At 35.9% G+C, this 26,446-nt stretch overlaps 1 protein-coding gene and 1 non-coding gene across 8 annotated transcripts in view; both read left to right on the forward strand.

Annotated features, from left to right (window-relative positions):
- Positions 1-24,367, forward strand: part of RNF2 (ring finger protein 2) — a 49,087-nt gene extending 24,720 nt beyond the window's left edge. For 6 of the 7 annotated variants that reach the window (XM_015073320.3, XM_027074358.2, XM_053209448.1 and 3 more), the window contains exons 2-7: positions 10,511-10,599; positions 14,288-14,448; positions 15,075-15,290; positions 19,910-20,182; positions 21,013-21,184; positions 21,476-24,367. In XM_015073320.3, the coding sequence (XP_014928806.1) occupies positions 10,513-10,599; positions 14,288-14,448; positions 15,075-15,290; positions 19,910-20,182; positions 21,013-21,184; positions 21,476-21,577 (1,011 nt within the window). In that variant the 5' untranslated portion in view covers positions 10,511-10,512 and the 3' untranslated portion in view covers positions 21,578-24,367. Of the gene's footprint in view, positions 1-10,510; positions 10,600-14,287; positions 14,449-15,074; positions 15,291-19,909; positions 20,183-21,012; positions 21,197-21,475 lie in introns of those variants that run through there. The other variant, XM_053209450.1, reaches the window with a different exon arrangement.
- Positions 10,987-11,059, forward strand: TRNAK-UUU (transfer RNA lysine (anticodon UUU)). Its single transcript has one exon. It is a non-coding gene; the product is annotated as a tRNA-Lys (tRNA).
- Positions 24,368-26,446: the final 2,079 nt, after the last annotated feature.

Consider the following 26,446-nt stretch of genomic DNA (forward strand, 5'->3'; position numbering starts at 1 on the left):
GCCCCATGTCAGGCTTGGGCTCACTGCTGTCAGCCTGTCAGCGCAGAGCCTCCTTTGGGTCCTTTGTCTCCTTCTCTCTTCATCTCTCCTCAGCTTATGCTCTCTCTCAAAAAATAAAAGTTTTTTAAAAATTTTAAAAAAGATCCTAAAATGAGAATGAACTTGGTAAGATTGACAAAGAGAAAGGTGGCAAATATGGCTGACACATAGTGAACAGAACTCAAAATCACAAACCTACATTAGGTGTTTGGATTTTTTAAAATAGGATCATATTCTATATTTTGCCTTACAGCTTTTTAAAAAGTTACTGTTTGTTGTGTGCATATGTTGAATTCCATGTCAGTATGTGTAGCTACATAATACTGTGTGCTTTGGCTATATCCTAATTAGCCATATTCCTATTGACAGACATATATATATATATTTCTATGATTTTTTGCTATCACAAACAATGCTGTGATCACCATTCTTGTATATATATTTATTGCATACCTGTATGAGAATATTTGTTGGATAAATTTCCTAAGAGAACCATTATAAGGCCAAACTTAAGTGCATTAAACATTTTTGACAGATTCAGGCTGCTCTGAAGATTCAGCCAGTACAGTACAGTGTTAATATTTTGATTTGGCCAAAGAGCAGAGACCGTTCTTTTGGTATGTTCTCTTTCACTGGCATCTGTGTTTGACAGATACTGTCTTTTGATTTTACAACTATTAATTTAATTGAATTTTTTAAAAGAATAAGCAAATGAGATTAGTTTAGAGTTTAAGGTACCTGTGTATGTTAGAATACATATTGTATGGAAGTTCCAAGCTAATTTGTCTATTATAACACTTCTAAAGAATGTGGATAAAATAATGATTATCACCAGTAAGTTCTTAATTGTATGTTGATCGAAAATAATAAATTTAAAAACAGGTGTGCGTTTCCATTTCAAGGCATACATTCCTAAGGCCAAATACTGTAAATCCTCTGTCCCCAAAACCATGCTGCTGTACACTTCTGGATTTGAGAATTCCTGTTTTCTGCATACTTTAACACATACTGTATTATTAGTATCTTGATATTTGTCAGTATCATAGACAAGAAATGAGGCTTATGTAGATAAGAGTGTTTTGATTTGCAGTTTAGGGATTATTAGTGAAGTTAAGCACAATTATTTTGCCTATATTGAGTTGTCTTTTAAATTGTCTTGGGAGAGGATTCAGTGTATGTTATGGATATTTGCCTGTATTGTTGATATTGCAAATATTTTCTCCCTCTCGCTTATCAATTTAGTTTGCTTGTGATAACTTTCCTTGTTTTTGTATAGAAGTTTAAAAATTTTATGAGGTGAAACGTGAACTACTTTTAAAGTATTCTGGTATTGTGTCTTAGTAGCCTGCCTTCCTAATCTTAATTGTAGGCAGGCATTCTACCCTCATCTTATATAGATTTTATTGTATTGTATTGTATTTTTAAATTTACATCTAAGTTAGTTAGCATATAGTACAACAGTGATTTCAGGAGTAGATTCCTTAATGCCCCTTACCCATTTAGCCCATCCCCCCTCTCAGAACCTCTCCAGCAACCCTCTGTTTGTTCTCTATATTTAAGTCTCTTATGTTTTGTCACCCTCTCTGTTTTTATATTATTTTTGCTTCCCTTGCCTTACGTTCATCTGTTTTGTGTCTTAAATTCCTTATAATAGTGAAGTCATATGATAATTTGTCTTTCTCTGACTAATTTCTCTTAGCATAATACACTCTAGTTCCATCCACGTAGTTGCAAATGGCAAGATTTCATTCTTTTTGATTGCCGAGTAATACTCCATTGTATATATATACCACATCTTCTTTATCCGTTCATCCATCGATGGACATGTGGGCTCTTTCCATACTTTGGCTATTGTTGATAGTGCTGCTGTAAACATTGGGGTGCATGTGCCCCTTCGAAATTGTAGCGCTTTTTTTTTGAATGCTTAATCCTTTTGGAGTTTTCAATTTATTTAGGTATGTCTGATTTAATTTTTTTAATTTAAGTATTTAAATTCTTCTGACTTAAAATATCTTAAATTACATAAATTCACATATCTGTTTTGAACCCTTTGTTTTGATGCGTTAATCTGATCTTTACTTCAGACCATAGTGTTGCTTTTCATGAAACTTTAATATTAGACATAAGGAATGTCTCCCTGATTCTTTTTCAGAGTATCCTGAGTATTCTTGTGCATCATTCAGGTTAATCTTAGAATCATTTTATATGTTGATATTTTGATTGGGATTGCATTACATTGGATTTATGTTTACATATATGTTTATCCAATTCATGTTCTCTTTAATATCTTTCAGTTAAGTTATAGTTTCGTTTGTCAATATTTCGTGAAATTTACTTCTAAATATTTTGTAGCTTTTGTTGCTCTTGTGAATGGTTGTAAATCAGATCACTAAAAAAATGCATTTCTAAATGTTTATTCCTGGTTTATAGAAATCTATGGCTTTTTTGGCTTGTTTTTCTCTATCGAAGCCACCATGTTGCTGTCTTTTTTTTTTTTTTAATATAGTAAATTTTCATTTGATTCTGCTGGATTTTCTAGGTATTTATATAATCTACAGCTGATACTTTTGTCAATTCCTTTTCCAGTGTCCTGCTCCCCTATTCTTTGTGTGCGTGTGTTGGGGTAGTGGCATATGGAGGACTTCCAGCAGAAATGCAGTCTTGTTTTTTTTTTCCTGACTTTTAAAATAGGAATTTTCAAAAGTTTTAACCTTGGGACTTCTGGTATATATATCTTCATCAAGTTAAGAGTGTTTTCATCTATTTCAGGGGCATCTGGGTGGCTCAGTTGGTTCAGTTTTGGACTCTTGATTTCAGCTCATGTTATGATCTCAGGGTTCATGGGTTTGAGCCCCATTGGGCTCTGTGCTGACAGTACGGAGTCTGCTTGGGATTCTCTGGCTGCCTCTCTCTCTGCCTCTCCCTGCTCACACTCTCTCTCTCTCAAAAAAAAGAATGTTTCCTGGGAATGCAAGCTGGTGCAGCCACTCTGGAAAACAGTATGGAGGTTCCTCAAAAAATTAAAAATAGAACTACCCTACGACCCAGCAATTGCACTACTAGGTATTTATCCAAGTGATACAGGTGTGCTGTTTTGAAGGGATACATGCACCCCAATGTTTATAGCAGCACTATCAACAACAGCCAAAGTATGGAAAGAGCCCAAATGTCCATCAATGGATGAACAGATAAAGAAGATGTGGTATATATATATAATGGAGCATTACTCGGCAATCAAAAAGAATGAAATCTTGCCATTTGCAACTACATGAATGGAACTGGAGGGTATTATGCTAAGTGAAATTAGAGAAAGATAAATATCATGTGACTTCACTTATATGAGGACTTTAAGAGACAAAACAGACGAACATAAGGGAAGGGAAACAAAAATAATATAAAAACGGGGAGGGGGACAAAGCATAAGAGACTCATAAATATGGAGAACAAACAGAGGGTTACTGGAGGAGGTGTGGGAGGGGGGATGGGCTAAATGGGTAAGGGGCATTAAGGAATCTACTCCTGAAATCATTGTTGCACTATATGCTAACTAATTTGGATGTAAATTAAAAACAAATTAAGTTAAAAAAGTATTTCCATCTATTTCTAACATATTAGAAGACTTAATTAGGAATAGTTGAATTTATTTGATATAAAGTAGAATATAGTCTAATTTTAAAAGTATAATAATCTATTTGTATGTGCATTTTCTTTTTTTCCTTTTGGTTTTGTGGGAAATTTATAGCATTCTCTTTATCAAAGCTAATTAAATTTTGCTTCATGAACAAGTCCCATTATTTTTTATTTTTTAAGTGTTCTTTCGATTTGCTTTATGCTTTTATAATTACTTTTCCTTTTTCTAATTTTATATTGTAATTTCTAATGCTTTTTTCAGTTTTTATGGTTTTATTACTTAAAATTGAAGATCATAAATATTTCTGAGGGATGTTTTACTCATACATCCCATAAATTCTTAATCTCATTTGATTCTTGAGAAGGTCACCTCTCTTTAGCTCTGTAACCTCTTCTTGTTCTCCTCTTTACCAGCCACGTTGACCTTTCTTTTTTTTTCCAGCATGTCTATTCTTTTTTTTTAATTTTTTTTTCCTTAATGTTTTTATTTATTTTTGAGACAGAGACAGAGCATGAGCAGGGAAGGGGCAGAGAGAGAGGGAGACACAGAATCAGAAGCAGGACAGCATGTCTATTCTTTTGAAAGTCCTTCCTCGATCCCCCATTTTGAAAAGCCCAGGATCCTTTTTTGAATCTTTTATATAGCACTTAAGAATTATTGGGGTGCCTGGGTGGCTCAGTTGGTTGAGCGACCGACTTCGGCGCAGGTCATGATCTCGCGGTTTGTGGGTTCGGGCCCCGCGTCGGACTGTGCTGACAGCTCAGAGCCTGGAGCCTACTTCGAGTTCTGTGTCTCTCCCTCTATCTACCCCTCCCCTGCTCACGCTCTGTGTCTCTCTGTCTCTCAATAATAAATAAACATTAAAAAAAAATTTTAAAGAATTATTAACTTATTTTATGCATGTTTGTTCTGCTTATTGTTGGTATTCATAGCAGCTTGTACAGTGCATGGGGTGCAATAGATAAATCAATATTTGAATGAGTGAATGAATGATTTGTAACCTTATGAAAGGATTAGGGCAAGGAGAGAGACCTACGCGCAGATACATAGTCCTGTTAGATGAATTTGGGTAGAAATACTTAAGGAGAATTGATAATATGTAAACTAAAATTATTTGAAAACTATCCTAGCCCTGTATAGCCCCCTGGAAAGCTTTTGTATAGGTCAGGAGTATATATACATACTCCAATTTTAAGATGCCTGGTTAAATCATGTAAGATCAGCTTTAGTAAGCAGTAATTCTTTACTGTTACATATCATTTAAGATTTATTTTTTCCTTTCTAAACATCTTCACTTATTTAACTTCTATTAAAAAGCGGGTTCATTTCTAGGTGTAGGAGAAAGTATTAAGATATATTAAGTCAATGGAGCAGACATGTAAGCAACTATAATGCAACACAAGTCTAAAGCGCAGGACATACTTTGTTCTTTTTTTTTTTTTTTTTTTTTTTTTTTACTTTAGTAAGTAACCATTTCCATTGGCTTCTTTCAGGAATTTTTTTCTTTATCTTTGAATTTCTGTAGTATGAAAATGATATGTCATGGTGTAGTTCTTTTGGCATTTATTCTGCTTGGTGTTCTCTGAGCTTCCTGGATCTGTGATTTGGTGTCTGACATTAATTTGGGGAAATTCTCAGTCATTATTGTTTCAATTATTTCTTCTATTCCTTTCTTTTTTCTCCTCCTGATATTCCCTTTACATGTATATCACATCTTTTGAAGTTAACCCACAGTCCTTGGGTATTCTGTTCTGGGATTTTGTTGTTGTTGTTTTTTCTTTGTTCTTTTTCAGTCTTTGAGGATTCTATTGATCTGTCATCCTCTAGCTCAGAGTTCTTGCTGGAAGCATATCCAGGCTACCAATAAGCCCATCAAAAGCGTTCTTCATGTCTATAACAGTGTTTTGATCTCTAGCATTTCTTACTGGTTTTTTCCCTTAGGATTTCCATCTCTCTGTTTACATTGCCCATATGTTCTTGTATGCTGTCTGTTTTACTCATTAAGAGCCCTTCACATAGTAATCATAGTAGTTTTAAATTCCTGATGTGATAATTCCAGTACTATTTTGCCATGTCTGGTTCTTATGCTTGCTTTGTCTCTTCAAATTGTGTTTTTTGCCTTTTGGTATGGCTTAGAATTTTTTTCTAGATAGTCAGACATGGTGTACTGGGTACAAGGAACTGCTGTAATTAGGCCTTCAGTTATGTGGTGGTGAGATGTAGAGGGAGATGAAGGGCTTTACAGTCTTGTAGTCTCAGTCTTTTAGTGAGACTAATACTTTGGACTGTGAACTTTACCACTAGTTCTCAGTTTATTTCCTCTTCCCTCAGGTGGGACAGGATGCCTAGAATGGGCTGGGATTGGGTATTGTCCTTCCCAATCAGTCAGGTTCTGATAATATCCTAGCATGTTAGGTTCTGAATAACTCGTTTTCCCTGAGGGCAGGCCTTGTTAAGAACAGACTTCTCTGGCAAGCATAAAGGGATTTTTACTGTTTACTGTGGGAATCTGGTGAAGCTTCTGGAGGTAAATTTCATATTTTGGAGCTACCTCTATGACTGGGTCTGCCTGGAGTTTTCAGCTATCAGACTTAGCTGCACTGAGTCTAGCAATTTAATTGTAATTCAGATTTACCTTTCTGACACTGGATCCTGTTGGAGTTTCCACTCCCGAGTTGCTCTGGTAAGCTGAGATTTCCTATATACTCTGTCTTTTCACTCTTGGGGACAGTGGTTTACCTTGCGTCCTCCCCTTGCTATGGGTCCAAGAAAAGTTGTTGATTTTTTTAGTCTTTTCAATTTTTTACTTGCTAGGGCAAAGTGACTAACATGTGGAACTGGAAACTGGAAGTCTAACCTTTTTCTTGTTTTAAAAAATATAAACTTACTAAATCTTTCTGTGTAGATGCACAGGAATTTTTCATCTTTTGCATATTCTGCTCTTTGTGGGTAGTCACTCTTGAAGGTGCTGTGTTTAAAAGCTTTTGAAACCACATTGAGCCTCTGTGAAAGGATTGCATGATCTGCCTGCCATAAATGTGAACATGTGCAAAGTCAGCATGAAAGTGCCAGGTATTTGTAGTCTCTAAAAGAACATCTAAATATTGTGTTGATATTTCTTCCTCATTGGTTGGTGATGCTGCAGGCTTTCAAAATCTGCCTGTAACTAGGTCTTTTATCAGATTGAGTTTCTGTTTTTGCCAAGTTATCTTGTCATAGCTAATAATAACTTTTCATTTGTATATTTTCTTCACAAAAGTGAGAGCCTACTTTGTGCAGGAAACATTTCTGTTTCGTTGGGGAATCTCTTATTCAGAAGTGTAATTTAGGTGTGATAATTGGGGGTTGGGCCAGGTAGACCTAGATCTTTTTCTGTTGTCCTGCAAGGATCATCAGGCAGTAGTCTAGGTAGCACATTCCTGTTGCTGGAAAGAATCTCTAAGATTATTTTTTCTGACACCTCGTTTCTCATCTTCACTGGCTTCATCTCTATGCTCTGTCTTTCCAGTTTATAATCCTAAGTGATCCATTCTTATTTACTCTATGTATTAGTAGTATCTGAACATAGATAATTCCCAAATAATGTTCATTAAAATCACAATTCATTCTCATCTGAAAAAACAAAAACTAAGTGTATTTCATATTCTTGGCTTGGGCAAGGGAGAACATCAAGACAAAAATGCCGCTTCTCACCAAATGAAAGTAAAAGAAGGGTTATATGTGTTTTGGGGGAAGGGTAGGAACTTTAGATTAAATTTAAATGACACAGTATATTGACCTAAAGCAAGAGGAGCTAATTCTCTAGAGCTTGTCTGTTCAGTGACTGCCAAAAGTGGAGATTTGAGCTTCCTGTTATACATATGGATCGTGTCCTTCAGACCATGCTTATGTATATGCTTCCTCTGTGTGTGTCAATTGTATCTTGAGGCCTCCGAAAATGGAATTTTTAATTCTTAGATCCCTGTTGGCCCTTCTTGGCCAGGTGACAGGAGAGGCCACTAAATATAACTCAGATCTACAGCGCTGATATGTTCTTAAGAATTGAGACGGTGGTTTTGATGATCAGCACGATTGTATCCTTTTATTGGTCTCAGGTTTACCTGCTGCATTATCTGGTAAGATAGCATCCCTGCAGTAGCATTTAAGACCCTAGATACCAGAGAGAACATATGCTGTGCAATACAGATAGATATACACAGAGAGACCGGAAAACTTTTCAAGGCCATGGAGATCCTAGTTTTTCCAAATACCAGGAAATTCTGCAACTACAACTAACTTGTGAATTACTTCCTGAATCATGCTTGCCAAAGAAATACAAATATCTAAATCAGATACAATTTGGTTATATGGAGGAGAACTGATATCTCTACAACTGAGCTTTCAGCAGAAGGCTTTTATTTTTTTTGATGGTTCCCGTTAATTTGCTGGGAGAGCTTTGGCCCTAGGTTAGCAGTTACAGGTTGGGAGATGGGATTAGGATTTGGAATTCTTAGAAATTCCTCCTGAGTAATTTTAGTTTTCTGAGACATTCATTATGTTGTAGTAGGATTTATGGTACAGACAATAGCACATATATCTACAAGGAAACAAAAGGCTCAAGGAACGTTTGCTTGTTTGGGAGCCCACCAATTCTGGTAAATAAAATAAGTGAGAATACTGCAGGTAGACTCAGTGGGCAGCCTTGAAATAGTAAACAAAAGTCACAGCTTGCTCATATGAAAAGTTTGAACATAATTTATTTCAAATTTTTGCTTGGGCAAGGGAGAAACTTCATGTGGAGTGTGGTTTTTTGTTAAAAAGAGACAGGTATGTAGAATTTTAGTGGTTAAATATAGTTTAAATTTCAATTAAGTGCTTTTGCTTCTTAAAGCAAAGTGGAGCTAATTGCCGATTGGGTGAGTTCTTGATAGCTGTTTAAATGGTATTTGCTGGAAGTGGGAAGTTCAGCTTCCTGGATACAAATAGGTCATGTCCTTCATTGTCTGCATGCCAATATAGAATATATGATTTAAATATGCAGGTTGTGTCTTCAAGCAGGTGTGGGATTTTTCTGTCTAATGAACCACTCTACCTCAGTGGGCCATAAATAACTGCAACTCAGTATTTGTAGCCATTCCACTTACTTGTTCTCTTTTTTTCTTTTAATTTTATTTATTAAAATTTATTTATTTTAATAAGTTTTATTTATTGAAATTCATTTGCTTTAATAAACTTTATTTATTAAAATTGAGAGGGAGAGAGAATCCCAAGCAAGCTCTGCAACGCAGAGCTTGAACTCACAAACCAGGAGATCATGACCTGAGCTGAAATCAAGAGTCGCTTGACTGAGCCACGCAGGCACCCACCCACACGTTCCTTCTGCGTTCTCCATCTCCTTAAAGGATAGTTGTTTTCCCAAAGTCATATTGGATCCTCCTCTCTTACATCAATGTCGAATGTATCACTAAGTCTATCTAGTTTTGTCTCTATGTCCATGCTTAACTGCTTTGGTTCAGATAGTTAACCAGGTTTTTGAAACAGCGTCCTCACTTTTCTTACTGCTAATTGCTCTTTGTTTCTCTACCTTCTGCAACTACTGCTTGAGTTTCTGTGAAACTATTTGATTGCATCACTCATTTGAAACTTCCAGTAGCTCCTAAGTACAGGCATATTCTGTTTTCATGCCTGTCCTCATACATGGTGTTCTGTTTTGTCCAGAACCCTCTTTCTTTTCTATTCCCATCTTGGTGTAGTAATCTCTTATTTTTTAAAGCTTACTCCATCTCTCCTGAAGCCTTCCCTTACTCCTCAAATTCCTTGATTCTTTTCTGAAATTCCATATTGTTTTTTTGATTCTGCTGCTTAGAATTTATCTTGTCAGATTGTAGTTTACTTATTTACACGATTTCCTTCTTTTTAGGCTGTGAATTCTGAGGCAAGGACGTAGAGCAGTTCAGGTTGGCTAATAATAGATACCTACTAAAAATGTTAATGCCTGGAGCCCCTTCTTCTGCCTGTTTTGGAGAGGAGTTAGTTTTCTAAGACCATCTTCCTCAGATGTATCCTAGATCCCATTCCCCTACTCAAAGACAAGCACAGAAATTGGCCTTAACGTTAAGTTTATTCGTAACCAGAGGAGAGAGGCAGAATTAATGTCAAGGTGGTGAGGAGACCTTGAAATAATGCAAATGGTGAGCAGTAGGAGGAACTAGAATATTTAGCCAAAAGGAAAGAAAAATCAGGTGGGATATGATAACAGTCCCCAAATATTTGAAAGGCTGTCATGTAGAAAAATTATTAGTCTTAATCATTGTGTCTCCAGAGGGCAGCTATAGAATGAATAGGTAGCATTTTAAGGCTCAGCGTTAGGAAGAGCTTTCTGAACATTATAAGCTGACTTACTATATCAGGTAGAGGATTTTTCATGAGTGGAACTGTGAAAGTAGAGGCAGAATGAGCATGAGTTTAAAGTACCATAAAGTAGATTTTACTGTGTCGGGCAAGAATTGACCATGCTGAAGACTATTACATTTTCTTTATTCAGTTCTAAATCATAGAACTAAATGTTTAGAAACTTAGTTATTGTTTAGGATTAAGAGAGTTTTCTGTACATTCAGTAATAATTTTAAGCTTTTTATGCCACCTGTAGAGCATTTAGAGTTCAGTGTAGTCTCTTGCTCTCAAGTAGCTTGTATTTTTAAATGAAAAGATTCTTGAGCTTTTCTTCTTTTTAATTTTTGAGGAGCCAGTGTGTAATTTCTATTTTGATTATTCTTGGAATTCACAATTCCAAAAAATCAGTTTTGAGATTTACTTCCCCTTCAGATACTGAAATTGTTTTTCTTTCCTTTTTATTCCTAGCAATGTCTCAGGCTGTGCAGACAAACGGAACTCAACCATTAAGCAAAACATGGGAACTCAGTTTATATGAATTACAACGAACACCTCAGGTAATGTAGACTAAGGTAACTAGGGGGAAATATGACACATCTGTAAAGTGGTATACATTTTTAGAAAATGAATACTTAAAAGAACATAACAGTGATAATGAATTTATATGCAAGCAGTCTTGACTTGGGTATGTTTGGTTTACACTTCATTCATTGATTAAACAAATAATTCAAGTGCATAGTCTGTACCAGGTCCTAAGCTAGGCACTAGGTGAAGTGGTGAATAAAATAGTTGTGGCACCAGCTTATGGAGTCTATAGACATTAAACAAATATCCATAGAATTATACATTTTAGAAGTTGTGTAAATGGGGAAAGTCGTCAGTGAGGTAACAGATAATCATGGGAGGGGGCATTAAGGGAGATCAAGGAGGTGAAGATGGGGGGCACCTGGCTGGCTCAGTCAGTAGAGCGTGTGACTTTTGATCTCTAGGTTGTGGGTTCGAGCCCCATGTTGGGTGTGGAGATTACTTAAAAATAAAATCTTTAAAAAAAGGTGAATAGGGGAAAGACTGGGGGGGTTCCAGGTTTGAAGGAGATAAACATACTTAAAATTGAACTCATTTTGAAATGCCTGTAAGTCAGGCAGGCATAGATGCTAACTAGGAGTCTGGCCTAACTGTAAGATTTTGGGTGTGGTAGCAATTTTTAAGCAGTGAGAATGGATAAGATAATCTGGAAACCTGGAGAGAGATGATCAGAAGGGCCCCAGAACTTCATCCAGGGGAGATTCAACATTTAGAAATGAAGAAATGGAAAAGAAGCCAGCAAAGGAAACTGAAAGAAACAGCCAAAGTAAAGAAAAATAGGAGAAAAATAGGGGATCAAAATCTAAGAGGAGTTGTGTCAAGAAGGAGGATGTAGCTACTGTGTTCAGTACTACCTAGAGGATGGGTAAAATGAGGATTACAAAAGTGTACTTTGAATGTGGCAATGTATACTTCATGACTTTGACAGGAGTAAGTTCACTTAAATAGATTGTACTGTGTTGAAGGGGAAAAAAGTGAAAATATATAGGCAGTTTTTCAGAGAAGTTTGGCTGTGCAGAGAAGCAAAGAAGTGGAGTAAAAACTGGAGGGGAACATGGAACTGGGAAGTTTAAAATTTTGTTTTGTTTATAAGATGGGAGATAGAGGTGTACCAATGATATCCCCCCCGCCGCCCCGGCTCCACACTGCTCTAAGGTGTAGCATTCATATTTCACTATAGATAGTAACCCCATGCAGATGCTACTCTAGGCTGGTTTAGTGGAGAGCCAGAGAATGCTGAAGCCTGAGAGCAAATAAAATAATCAAAAGAATATACTTGAAAAGGTAGGAAGGGATGTCCCTTTGATAGAAAGAGGCATGTTTTCTCCTTTTAGCAAGAAAGATGATGATGATTTAAAAAGATGTCGTAGAGGAGTGCTTGGGTGGCTCAGTCAGTTAAGCCTCTGACTTCAGCTAAGGTCATGATCTCACAGTTCTTGAGTTTGAGCCCCGCATTGGGCTGTGTGCTGACAGCTCAGAGCCTAGAGCATGCTTCGGATTCTGTGTCTCTCTCTGCCCCTCCCATGCTCGTTCGTTCGTTCATTCATTCATTCATTCATTCACTCTCTCTCTCTCTCTCAAAATAAATAAACATTAAAAATAATTTAAAAAGAAAGATGTCACAGAGAGAAAATGAGAGAGCTCTCAGTGAAATTTGAGGTAAGATAAGCTTTTCAGTGTTCAGGTGTAGGAAGTTCTGCAGATAGAAGACAAGGTATAAGATCACATAGAAAAAACAAGTTTGTTACGAGAGAATTGCTGAGCTGTGTTGAACACCCATTTAAAACTGGTGAAATTTAGTGATACTAGTCTGGTTTTATGATTCCCCCCTTTTCTCCCACAGTGCTACACACCTGCACTGGTACAGACATGGAGAACATGGGTGGTTGAGTCCAGGGCTGGGATTTTACTAGGCAAGTTCTAAGGAGGAAGAGGACAGACTTGGTTACTAGCTGAGTCATCATACTTGGAGTGATGTTTCTTCATCAGAAGTTTGTGTGTGTATTAAATTAAGTAAAAGAAAATACTGAAAGTGCTATAGAGAGGTTGAAACATACTAAGACACTCAAAAATAGTGGTAGTTACTGTAAATGCATTTTACTGGAGTCCTTTATGGACAATATCTGTAGTTTTTGTTTTTCCTTGTAGGGTCATCATTCTTTGGCCCTGTAGAGAAAACATATGTATGGAGAACTAGTGGAAACAAAGTGTCAATAACATAGAAAGCTCTTTATTTCTTTCTGACCTTCCTCTTCAGTAGCCACCTACTGGATATCTTTCCTCAGTCCATAGGAGTGCCTGGTTGTGACTTTAGAGCTAGGGAAATTTGTACTCAGTGCCACCTTGTGGGAAGGGTGGGTAGTGGTGGTGGTTATGAAGAAAGAAGTCACTGATTTCTCTGCAGCTGGGAGATGTGTTCTGGAATTCTACATTGGACCTCCAAATGCATTTTTGCATTGGAACATTTTTACACGTGACAGTTAGAAATACTAGTACCGGTACTATGGATTAAATTAGTTTGTAGATTAACCTGAGAACCTGAGCACTTTGTATAAAACTACTTTTATGGATCAAGACTTAAGGTTCAAGAAGTGACTTAAAATTTTTTTTTAATGTTTATTTATTTTTGAGAGAAAAAGCATGAGCAGGGGAGGGGCAGAGAGAGAGGGAGACACAGAATCTGAAGCAGGCTCCAGGCTCTGAGCTGTCAGCACAGAGCCTGACGCGCAGTTCCAACTCATGAACTGTGAGATTGTGACCTGAGCCGAAGTTGGATGCTTAACTGACTGAGCCACCCAGGCGCCCCTCAAGAAGTGATTTTAAAATCTATAGACCACTTTAAAATTAAGCAGGGATCAATAATAAAGGACAAAACTATGATTCAAGAATATATCAACAGATACAACAAAATATTTAGTCTTAAAAAGTTTAGAACTAAGCCAGTCACAATTCCACTTATATGAGGTATTTAAAGTAGCCAAATTCATAAAAACAGAAAGTAGAATGGTGGTTGCCAAAAGCTGAGGGGAGGAGAAGGAAATGAGTTGTTTAATGGGTACAGAATTTCAGTTTTAGAAGATGAAAAGGATTCTGGAAATTGGTTATACAATAATGTGAATGTACTTACACATTACTGTGAACATGTATATAAATTAGAGAATATTTGTATTGGAATCTTAAAATCTTTTAATGGATGGTGTGAAATAATATAATTTGTTAACAGAATGGTGCAATTTGTGAAGATAGAAGGATTAAATTTTATTTAGCCTTAGCTTCCTCATTTTGCAGGTAACAAAACAATGTTAAATTATTATTTAGAGTCACATTAATAGGTCTAGAACTAGAACCGAAGGCATCTGATTCCAAATTCAATGCTTTTTTTGTTAGGCCAAGATGATTTACCATTACTTATCTTTTAAACACATTAATATATTATTTTTAGCCATTAAAATAAGAGCATTGATATTATAACAGTGGTGGGGGGTTGAGGGGATTTGGGGGGAAATTATGGTAAAATAAGGTTGGCTGTGAGTTGACAGTGGTGGTAGCTGGGTCATGGGTATATAAATGTTCATTTTGGTCATATTTAGTGCTTTTGCATGTTTGAACTTGTCCATAATAAAATAGGTAGCATTTAATTTTAAAATGACTCTTCTACAGGAGGCAATAACAGATGGCTTGGAAATTGTGGTTTCACCCCGAAGTCTACACAGTGAATTAATGTGCCCAATTTGTTTGGATATGTTGAAGAACACCATGACTACAAAGGAGTGTTTGCATCGTTTTTGTGCAGACTGCATTATCACAGCCCTCAGAAGTGGGTACGTTGAAATGAGTTATACTGGGTACTTAAATTATACCAGGATGGTGCTTTATGGGTATTGAGAAATACATTCTCTAATAGGTATTCATTTGAGAACTAGAAATTCTTCTAAAGTCTAAGTTTTAATTATTGGAGAATCTTTGTTTTGAAACAGTTGATTTTACAGAATTTTAACAGCTTTATAAAAGCATGAGTATTTGTTTTGAGGAAATTACAAAGCATGAAACCATGGTTTTTCTACTTTTGAATTATATAAAATAATATCCTTATGAATGCTATTTTAATAAAAGGATTGATACATAAATTAATATGTATTAGATTAGTGGGTAGCTTTTCCTTGTGGCATGGATATTGGGGAATTTATATTAACAAGAAATAGATTTTTATTTCTAAGATGATTGTATATAAATTATCATTGGGGAGTATTCACATTTTTCTTTGTTAACAAGTTCTGTTGAATGTCTCAAGTTTCCAAAATCTTGCTTACCCGCAAAGAAATTCAGGTTAAATTTCTGTGACTTAAAGGTATTGGAATAAACATAACTATCCAGAAATTGGATATTTTTGTCGTTAGCCCAAAGATACTGATATTGCTTACATTTTCTTTCCCCTCTTTTTATTTAGCAATAAAGAATGTCCTACCTGTCGGAAAAAGCTAGTTTCTAAAAGATCACTAAGGCCAGACCCAAACTTTGATGCACTCATCAGCAAAATTTATCCAAGTCGTGATGAGTATGAAGCTCATCAAGAGAGGGTATTAGCCAGGATCAACAAGCACAATAATCAGCAAGCACTCAGTCACAGCATTGAGGAAGGACTGAAGATACAGGCCATGAACAGGTATATGGAAAAGGAAGCCAGAGATGGTGGCCGTTTTTCTGAATACTTTTATTAAAATATTGAATTTACTTAACAGCCTCCACTTTGGAAAAGATAAAATACAATTGTAAATAGTAGTTCTGCATGGTTACCTTTCCATGTAATATATACTTTCATTTTTAATAGGGTATTCCATTCTATTCTCTCTTGTACCCACTTCTCCCTCCACTTACCATTCCTTTTCTCATTTCTATAGCACAACTGCTTAAAAAGTTGTCTGTGCTCATGGTCTCCAGTTCTTCTCACATTCTATTCTGAACCCCCTGTAGTCAGACTTTTATCACACCCTCCCCTACCCCCGTATCCCCTCATCAAATTTTCCAGTGACCTCCACATTGCAAAATCTAATTGCTGATTCTCAGACCTCATTTTTCCATCTTATTTAACAGTATTTGACACAGTAAATTTCCTTTTGAATAGTTTTCTTCACCTGGCTTCTGGGAGACGATAATCTCCTGGTTCCTTTTGTATGAATTAGCTATTCCTTAACTCAAATTTAACATGTCCAATACTGAACTTTTAATTTTTTTAAGTTTATTTATTTATTTTGAGAGAGAGGAAGAGAGAGAGTCCTAAGCAGTCTCTGTGCTGTCAGTACAGAGCCCTCATGTAGGGCTTGAACTCATGAACTATGAGGTCATGACCTGAGCGAAAATCAAGAGTTGGACGCTTAACTGACTGAGCCACCGAGGCCCCCATACTGAACTTTTTATTCATACCCCCTACTTTTCTTCATTCTTGATCATTTCAGTTGATGGCAACCTTGTCGTTCCACTTGCTTTAGCCAAAAACTTTGGAGTCAGCCTTAACCTTTCTTTTTTTTTTCTCACATTGTGCATTTCAGTCTGTGAACAGACTGAAAGTTAAGTCTTAATTTTTTCCATAATGTATCCAGATTGGTCTAGGCCACCACCATCTTTCATTTGAGTATTAAAATAGCCTCCTAATTGGTCTTTCTACTTTCCCTGCTTATCTTTACAAAGTCCATTCTCAGCACAGCAGCCAGAGTGATTCTGTTAAAGTGAAAGTCAGATCATGGTTTTCCTTTGCTCTGAAGTCTCTAATATCTATATTCTATTCACTTTCAGGCTAAAAGACCATGATGATGGCGTCCAACACCCTGCATTATTTGGATACTTTCTTACCCTCATTTTTGTTTCCTGACACTTTTTTTTTTGTTTTAAATATAATTTATTGTCAAGTTGCTAACATACAGTGTGTAAAGTGTGCTCCTGGTGTTTGGGGTAGATTCCTGTGGTTCATCTCTTTAAATACAACACCCAGTCGTCATCCCAACAAAGTGCCCTCCTCAGTGCCCATCACCACCCCACTCCCCCCCATCAACCTCAGTTTGTTCTCTGTATTTAAGAGTCTCTTAATGGTTTGCCTCCCTCCCTCTCTGTTTGTAACTAACTGGTTTTTTTCCCCCTTCCTTTCCTCCATGGTCCTTTCTGATACTTTCTCATATATTTAGGCCTCAGTGGGAGTCCTCATTTTCCAAAGTAGGAGATGCCAATAAAGCCCTGTCCCAGTCTGATGTTTCTTACCTTGGTTAAACATCAGAATCACGGAAAGTTTTAAAATTCTAGCGCCTCTGGTACCATCCTAAACCAAGTAAATCAGAATTTATTGATTGACGTTCAAGCATAGCTATTTTTAAAGTTTTAGAAGTCGTTCTGAAGAAGATGTGCTGCATTCTAACTGTATTAAACTGGCCTACAGCTCTGATTAACAAAGTAAAATAAAATGTTGAATGCATATATTTTATTTTATTTTTTTTAATTTTTTTTTTTAACATTTATTTATTTTTGAGACAGAGAGAGACAGAGCACGAACGGGGGAGGGGCAGAGAGAGGGAGACACAGAATCTGAAACAGGCTTCAGGCTCTGAGCGGTCAGCACAGAGCCCGACGCAGGGCTCGAACTCACAGATTGTGAGATCATGACCTGAGCCGAAGCCGGCCACTCAACCGACTGAGCCACCCAGGCGCCCCTGAATGCATATATTTTAAAAGAGTTATATAAATTTCTAAGACTTTGAGGGATTTTAACGGTTGTTCATTTTAGTCTTTAAGCAGGAGAAAGAATCCCCTTTGCAAAATTTTTATAGGTAGTCCTTTGATTTTGCTTGAACGTTTCTAGTGGTGTGAGTACATGACAAGAGTTCCTTTCATTTGTTCGTAGCTTTTTACAGCTTCCTTGCTGTTCTTCAGACTTCCCCAGCATGCTTTTGTCTCAAGGCTTTTGTACTCTGTAAAGAACCCTTTTCCAGATAATCCACATGGCACTCTCTCTCACTTTCTTCAGGTTGCTAAGTTCCTATCTTCTACTTGAGCACTCCATACCTTTTTACCCTCCCTTCTTCATTTTTCCCTACAGCTCTTATTCTCTGACATTTGTGTGTTACCAATTACACTAGAATAATATAAGCCCTTAGAGGGTAGAGACTGTCAGTATTATTGATTCTTATTACTCCAGTGCATAGAACCATGGTTGGCTTAAAGTGGCTGTTCATGGGGCACCTGGGTGGCTCACTCAGTTAAGCATCTGACTTTGGCTCAGGTCATGATCTTCAGTCATGGTTCGTGAGTTTGAGCCCCGCATCAGGCTCTGGGCTGACAGCTCAGAGCCTGGAGCCTGCTTCAGATTCTGTGTCTCCTTTTCTCTCTCTCTCTCTCTCTCTCTCTCTCTCTCTCTCTCTCTCTTTCTCTGCCCCTTCCCTGCTCACGCTCTGTCTCTCTCTGTCTCAAAAATAAGTAAACATTTTTTAAAAAGTAGCTGCTCAGTAAATATTTTTGAGTATGAATTTTTTGAAGTTCTACCTTTATATTGAATTAAAATTAATTTCTTGTGTGTAGCAGTCTTGATCTTTGTCAAAATACTTCTGTTGGATTCTGTACTACTTCTACTAGTTCTTTAAATAGTAGAGGCTAAATATTCACATTCCTAAATACTTTTATGGTTCCTCCTATGACATTCAAGTGTGATGGTGTAGTTCTTAAAATGCTATTAGAGTAGTATGTAGTATTGTAGATATGATTTGATATATGCAAGATATAATCTATTAATCTATATTAACATTATTCTAAGAATGCTGCCTGAAATAAATTAATCTAGCTTTGTCACCTGAAACTTTTTTGGAAAGAAGTCTGGGATAAAAATAAATACAGTAAGACAAGTAACCCTGTTAGATTACTTTACAGTCAACTGAAACAACTTTGCTTTTGTTTTAGTTGCAGATTTTAGGAAATGTTTAGGTATGGTCTTTATGTTTTCACTGGGTTTTTTTTGTTTGTTTCATTATTTTGGCCTGTTTGTTTTGAAATATGTTTTAAATTGTGATAAAAAATATAAAATTTACTGTCTTAACCATATTTAAATATACAGTTCACAGTAAGTAATGTGTAAGTACATTCACATTATAACCAATTTCCAGAATCCTTTTCATCTTCTAAAACTGAAATTCTGTACCCATTAAACAACTCGTTTCCTTCTCCTCCCCTCAGCTTTTGGCAACCACCATTCTACTTTCTGTTTTCATGAAATTTGGCTGCTTTAAATACCTCATATAAGTGGAATTGTGACTGGCTTAGTTCTAAACTTTTTAAGACTAAATATTTTGTTGTATCTGTTGATATATTCTTGAATCATAGTTTTGTCCTTTATTATTGATCCCTGCTTAATTTTAAAGTGGTCTACAGATTCATAAGCAGGATTTTGTGTGTGTGCGTGTGTGTTTTGTTTTTTAAAAAGTGAAAGTTCTTGAGCTGTTTTCCCAAGCAGCGGGCTGTTATTTCCTTGTTCTGGCAGTAAACATGTAATTTTTTTCATATACAGGTTGGGGGTGGGCAGTGTGGTAGAATGTGTATCACATCCTAGCTCTAGTTCTGGCACTTACGAGCTTATAACCATGGGGCTTTGAACTTCATTTTCTTTGGTTTTCTCAACTATAAAATGATAATAACTACCTTGACTGTTGTTTTGATGAGTAAATCAGTTGTATAACCAGAGCACCTTGCCCAGTTAGTGTTGTTGTTGCTGTTGTTTAGTGTTTGAGCTTGTTAGACTGCTTTTCTATCCATACTTGTCATTTAAATACCATCTCGTTTTTCTCATTAGAATAATTTTATATTATATTAGCAGACTTCGAGTGAGGTTGGCAGGGAGGGAGTGCTTCCCATTCATCTTAAATCTTGTTTCCCTATGAACTTCTAACTAACTAAAAAGGGGCACAAATATATTCCCTCAACTTTTAAATTTTCATTTCTGAATCATGACTTTAGATTTAAAATCTCATAACAAATGATCAAAATACAAATGGCAATAATTCTGATAGTAAATAAAAAAAATTCTTAAGTGAATATAAACATTTGTTTGAGTTATTCAACTATGTATATATGAGTGGGGTTCTTTAGAACTTTCTGGGACACGAGGGAAATAAATGCCATTATCCAACTTGAAGCAAATTCAGTTATGAAGACTTTTTTAGAATTCTGAAGTTCAGTAAACGTGTTTTAAAATTGATGTTGAAAAGGTCCAAATGTAAATTTTATGCAACCCCCTTATTTTTCCTTAACTAGATTACAGCGAGGCAAGAAACAACAGATTGAAAATGGTAGTGGAGCAGAAGACAATGGTGACAGTTCTCACTGTAGTAATGCATCCACACACAGTAATCAGGAAGCAGGACCTAGTAACAAACGGACCAAAACATCTGATGATTCCGGGCTTGAGCTTGATAATAACAATGCAACAGTGGCAATTGATCCAGTAATGGATGGTGCTAGTGAAATTGAATTAGTATTCAGGCCTCATCCTACACTAATGGAAAAAGATGATAGTGCACAGACAAGGTAAGTGTGTAGGTTAGCCTTAGATTATCTGAATTTATAATATTTAATTTGGAATTAAAAGGTAGTTTTACATAAGAAGTAAGGGCAGTATTTGTTATATCATTGATTGCCAGCGTTCACTTGGATATTCTGGCTGTGTAGATTGTTATTTACTTCCTTCCTCATGTGCTTCCCATCCACATTTGTGTATCTGAAAGGAATGACACTTCTAGGTAGAGGGAAGAAGAGTTATTTAAATGATACTAAGGTTACCAGTAGACTCTAGAATTCATGCTGGCAAAGATGGCTGTTTTACCACTTATCTCCACACTGCTGTCATTGAGGTCAGATAAGTATCAAATACTTGTTCAATGAGTGATTGAATGGTATGCCATGCTTAAAAAAATTTTTTTTTCAAGGTTGGTGCTTCTAGGCTCTATCTTAAAAACCAGAAAATCCATCAGTTCTTAGACAACAGGAAATTTGCTCATATTCTTACTATTCCTCTTGCTGCTGTAGATGACATAATTCTGCTCATTGGGGTTGAGGGTTATGTTCTTTTCTCCCTGCAGTTCTCCTTATATGTGTTTGTATTTGTCATTTATATCATTTTTGGATGATAAGGTAGGTAGCACTTTCATGTCCTTGTAGACAGATAGTAAGTTTGTACTTTCCGCTCTTCAGTACCTCTCAATAAAAAGGTTTAGGTAGTAGAGAAATAAATTTCTGATACTATTTCGTGAGTAATTGAGACACTTAACATTTTATTTAGCTTGTTAGAAACGTATTCTATAGTTTGAGTATGTTTTTATCATTAATGTAGAAATTAAATTTTTAATTTATTTTTCCAGATACATAAAGACTTCAGGTAATGCCACTGTTGATCACTTATCCAAGTATCTGGCTGTGAGGTTAGCTTTGGAAGAACTTCGAAGCAAAGGAGAATCAAACCAGATGAACCTTGATACAGCCAGTGAGAAGCAGTATACCATTTACATAGCAACAGCCAGTGGGCAGTTCACTGTGAGTATTTAAAAGAATAGCTATTAAAACTGGAAGCACATTCACCAGCTGAGACTGGCAGGTGGTTTGGTGGGGTCTAATCAAAATGGTTCAGGACCCTGAGACCCTGACAGGATGAGAAATTGCAGTGGGGTAGTAGTTACCATTTTGGTATCTTTTGGTTGTTCTTTTATGAATAGTATACGTGACAAGAAGTTTAATCCTAAGATTAAAAAAAAAAGGGCTTTTATGTTTGGTACATCTCACTGCTGTGCTTTAAGCAGTTTCTGATTCTTTCTTTTTCTGTTTTAGGTATTAAATGGCTCTTTTTCTTTGGAATTGGTCAGTGAGAAATACTGGAAAGTGAACAAACCCATGGAACTTTATTATGCACCCACAAAGGAGCACAAATGAGCTTTTACTAAAACCAAGTCTGAGAATGAACTTTTTTTATAGCCTATTTCTTTAATATTAAAGATGTAACGTCTTTACTTTTATGGACAGAATCTTGGATATGTTGTTCAGTTTTCTTTCTGAGCCAGACTCGTTTACACTATTAGAATCTTTTCCCCTTAATTTAAGATTTCCTTTTTGGAAGGGACTGCAATTATTCAAGACTTCTTTCCTTTTAAAAATAATCTAAGTTGTATGTTTTCACTAAGTATGGTTCCATTTGGAGCACCCTTTTGACCCAGGAATTTTTCGTAGTTCTGTATTCTTAAGATTCAGTTGGCTATTCTTTTCCCTCCCCTCCAAAGTTTTTTAGGCCTACAGAATGTTAAATAATACGTATTTTGACTTTTTTTCCTGGAGTCTTGTATATTTATAGTTTTCTATAGAAGCTGTAGTATCTTCATGAAGACCAAGGCTCAAATTTACTGTGCTTAAAAGACAATTCTCATAGGATTATTATTTTCATGGTATTTTCTTCCATAAAATCTCATTTTTTAAAAAGGTTCTTTATGAACTTAGTGTCCATTGTCATGCAATGTTATTTTTTTCCATTTTTTCCCTCTAATTTTGGAATTTCTGATCCTGGGAAAGAGAAACAAAATGTCAAGTTCTGTGAGAACTTGGTTCATTTACAGATTTCACTGAAGAAAGAAAAATTGGTCTTATGTAGTCTTCAAGTGTATATTTAAAGAGGTCTTTTTTGTATTAGCTTTACTGTCATTTCAGTTTCTTTATTATGTGTGTTTGATGTTTTTTCCTATTAAAATATCAGAGATATGGAGATATTTTGCACTTTAGCCTTGATGAAAAGTACAAGATATGTTCAAACCTTCCCTAATTCTTTTCTTATTGGTAGCCACGTAAGTTTCAAGAATAACATGGCGCATAGAACTAACAGTTGGGGGGTTGGGGGAGTTTGCTTCTGTTTGAAAAGTGTGTTCAGCATTTTTGGTGGCCCTATCAGTTTATAAATTTGGTGCTCTGCTAATCACACTCTAGAGAAGCAAGTTAATGGAGCTTGAGCCCTGCCCTAGTGAAAGATTATTCTGTAGAAGAATGTCAGCAAGTAGGGTAAAGTCATTCTCTTCTTAGTTTTATATTGAGGGACAGTGTTGGGCTTTTGGAGCCAGAAGGCTTTATGAAGACAGATCAGAAATATGATTGACCTTGTGTGTTACTTTCATCACTGTCCTGATTCCAGGTATGTTTCCAAGTTTATAATAATCACAGTATTTACAAATACTTTTGTTTGCATTGAGAAATTAACCCCAATGGGTTTTTTGTTTGTTTGTTTTTTGTTTTTGGACAGGGGTGAGTAGTCCTTCAGTACCATTGTAACTAAATAACCTGTCTAGTCATTGTATATATTTATCTGTCATTTTTGACAGATTGGGGCCAGCTTGATATTTTGAATCTTTAGCCCAATATGAAACCTAAAGGCTCATTAAATTTTTTACCATTTTATTGAAAATATTTACAATCTGTTTTTACAGTTTTATTGGTAATCTGTGCCATGAAATTTGAAGACCACCATAAATCAAGGGAAATTTTGTATTCAGTTCCTTTTCTGGTGTAACGTTAAAATTGTATAGATTATTATTAATGCATGTCCACTGAATATAACCCTGGTTTTGTGATATAACTGCTTACATTTTATTGGTGATACTAGATTAGTGGTTGCATTAAATAACTAAATTCCCATTGTGATTAATTGAAATTTTGTCTTGTTGCAGAAAATTATTTGTGAATATAAGCTTTGTGCTTAGAGAATGTTTGTGTTTTGTCAGTATGGGAGGATGTAAACTTTGCATCATTAGTGAATTTATTAGATTTGTAATGCTTTGCAAAATATAATAGCTATTTGATAGAGCATTGAGTGTAGTGTGTGTGTGTGTGTGTGTGTGTGTGTGTGTGTGTGTGTGTGTTGGTGGCTTAGGTACTGTTTTACCATCACTACCAATCAAGGTTTTGTAAAGTATTCTCTAAGTAACTTCTATACCCACTCTTTCAGTTGAGGAACAAAAGGCTCACCAAATGTGGTAAGGGCCTTTGGATACATTCTTAATTTAAAATTTATTATGGCAAAATATGCATAATCAGATTTACAATTTAAACCATTTTTATGGGTACAAATCGGTGGCATTAATTTAAGTACATTGTGTTGTGTACATCATCACTGTCTAATTCTAGAGCTTTCTCAGTATCCCAAACAGAAACTCTGGACCCGTTAAACAATAACCTCCCTATTCCTTTCCCCACCGTAACCCCCAAGCCCCTGGTAACCTTTATTCTCTTTTTTTTGAATTTGACTATCCAAGGCACCTTTTATAGGTGGAATCATATAATATTTGTCCTTTGTGTCTTATTTCATTTAGCATAATGTTTTCAAGGTTCATCCATGTTGTGTTGATGTATCATATTTTGTTTATCCATTTTTCTGTTGATGGACACTTAGGTTGATAGACACTTTTGCTATTGTGAATAACGCTACTATCAACATTTTTATACAAGTATCTAAGTCCCTACTTTAAATTCTTTTGAGTGTATATCTAGAAGCAAAGTTGCTGGGACATATGGTAATTCTATGTTTAATTTTTTGAGGAACCCCAGTTTTCTGCAGGGGCTGCACCATTTTATATTCCCACCAGCAGTGTACAAGGATTCCAGTTTCTCCACATTTTTACCAACACTTGTTATTTTTGTTTTGTTGTTTTTAATAGCTATCCCAATGAATAAAAAGTGTTAATTTCATTGTGGTTTTGATTTACATTTCCCTGATGGCTTGTGATACTAACTAAGCATCTTTTCATATGGTTATTGGCTGTTTGTATATCGTCTTTGGAAAAATATCTTTTCAAGTCTTGCTCATTCTTAATTGGGTTGTGTTTTCTTGTTGAATTGTAGGAGATATTAAAATCTGTTCTGGATATTAATCTATTATCAGATATACAATTTACAAATAATTCTGTCCCATTCTGTGGGTTGCCTTTTTACTTTCTTCATAGTGTCCTTTGCACAAAATTTTTCATTTTAATGAAGTTTAGTTTGCCTATTTTTGTTATCGTTGCCTATGCTTTTGGTGTCCTATCCAAGAAAGAATTGCCAAGTCCAGTGTTATGAAGATCCTCCTGTATGTTTTGTTTCTCCTAAGAGTTTTAAAGTTTTAGCTCTTAAATTTATATCTTTGATCATTTTGAGTTTTGTCCATGGATGCAATTTTGTTTTGTGTTTGGATAGCCACTTTTCCCAGCACCATTTGTTGAAAAGACTGCTCTTTGTCCATTGCATTGTCTTGGCAGTCTTAGTTGAAATTAATTGACCATATATATGAGGGTTTATTTCTGGGCTCTGTATTCCATAGGTCTATATGACTGTCCCTTTGCCAGTACCACACTGTTTTGATTACTGTAGTGTTATAAGTTTTTTTAATAAGTGTTATAATAATAATGTTATAATAAGTTTAAAATTATAATTTTAAATCCTTTGAACCTTGTGAAGAAGATGTTTCCCTTGTACATTTTAGGAAATTAAGGTTCAGGATTCTGATTTGGATAAATAAATATGGAATAATTGAAATGCAAGATGAGAAAAGGCATCTTTTTCAAATCCCCTCACATTTCTACTTGGAAATAGAGTAAAACCTTGGTTTGAGAGCAAAATTTGTTCCGAAAACATGCTCTTAATCCTAAGCCATTCATATTATCAAAGCGAATTTCTAGAATCATTGGCTCAGTTGTGATCATGTGATGTTCAGTGTCACGTACTACTCATAGGGCAAGACATCTCTTCAAGTTAAAATTTATTAGAAATGTTTGCTTGTCTTGCGGAACACTAGCAGAACAAGTTACTCACAATTCAAGGTTTTACTATACTTTTCTAAATTTTAGAAACAGTTATAAGAAAGGAGTATTAGTGTGTAGTTGTTGTCACTGGAAAAATTACTTGAGAACTCTTCTCAATTCATGGAGTAAGGACTTCTGGAAATCTGCTTTCATAAAAGCAGTGAGAACATTGTAAACGTTGTCAAAATCAAGTTTTTTAGAATTCTAAAACTGAACCAAAGTCTGTCAGTAATCGAAAAAGCGTTTATTCAGTAAAAACTGTAACATAAATTTTGTAGCATTATAGATTGCCTTACCCTCCTTTCCCACGTTCCTGGGTTGCCTTGAAAAAGAATAGGCTTGCAACTATGGTAGCAGTGGAAACCAGCAGCCTTGTAGCCACTGGAAGGGGTTTACAGCTCCCTAAAAAGCCCACCCCATAGAACTGTCATTATCTGACCTGTCTGGTTCTTCACTGAACAGCTCTAGTCCCAGAACTTGTCTTATATTTTGTGTGACTCTGCCTTACAGCCCTATCTACAACCTCTTGTTCAGAAACAGTTTCAGTTATTTAACATAGCAGCTTCTCTGAGGCATTGATACCAACTGGGACTAAAAATAAGCTGGCCAAAAAATAAAAGGAAAAGCTGAGGAATGACCTATCTCTGAAAAGCTTCAGCATATTTCTATGAATATAGAAGGCCATGTACATGTTCAAGGTTGTATGCATGCCCAAGGCGGGGGAAAAAAAAAGGAAGTCACTAATTGTACCTGTGGCATTACTTGAGGCTCTGCAAGCAGGAAGTGAAGGCTAAGGTAGGGTTGAAAAAACTGCATGTTGGGGTGTTGAAGGCATGTCTCCACACATTTACAGAGCACTTCAGCAAGGCGAGGGGAGTTATTTCGAGGCATTTAAGGGAATTTCTGTTCAATCTTACCTCATCTGTCAGCTAATGAAGCAGGTATAATGGTCACATATAGGTAAGAATGCAGACTTCACAGAATTAGT

Source organism: Acinonyx jubatus, chromosome E4 (genome assembly GCF_027475565.1).
Source record: "Acinonyx jubatus isolate Ajub_Pintada_27869175 chromosome E4, VMU_Ajub_asm_v1.0, whole genome shotgun sequence".
NCBI lineage: Eukaryota > Metazoa > Chordata > Mammalia > Carnivora > Felidae > Acinonyx > Acinonyx jubatus.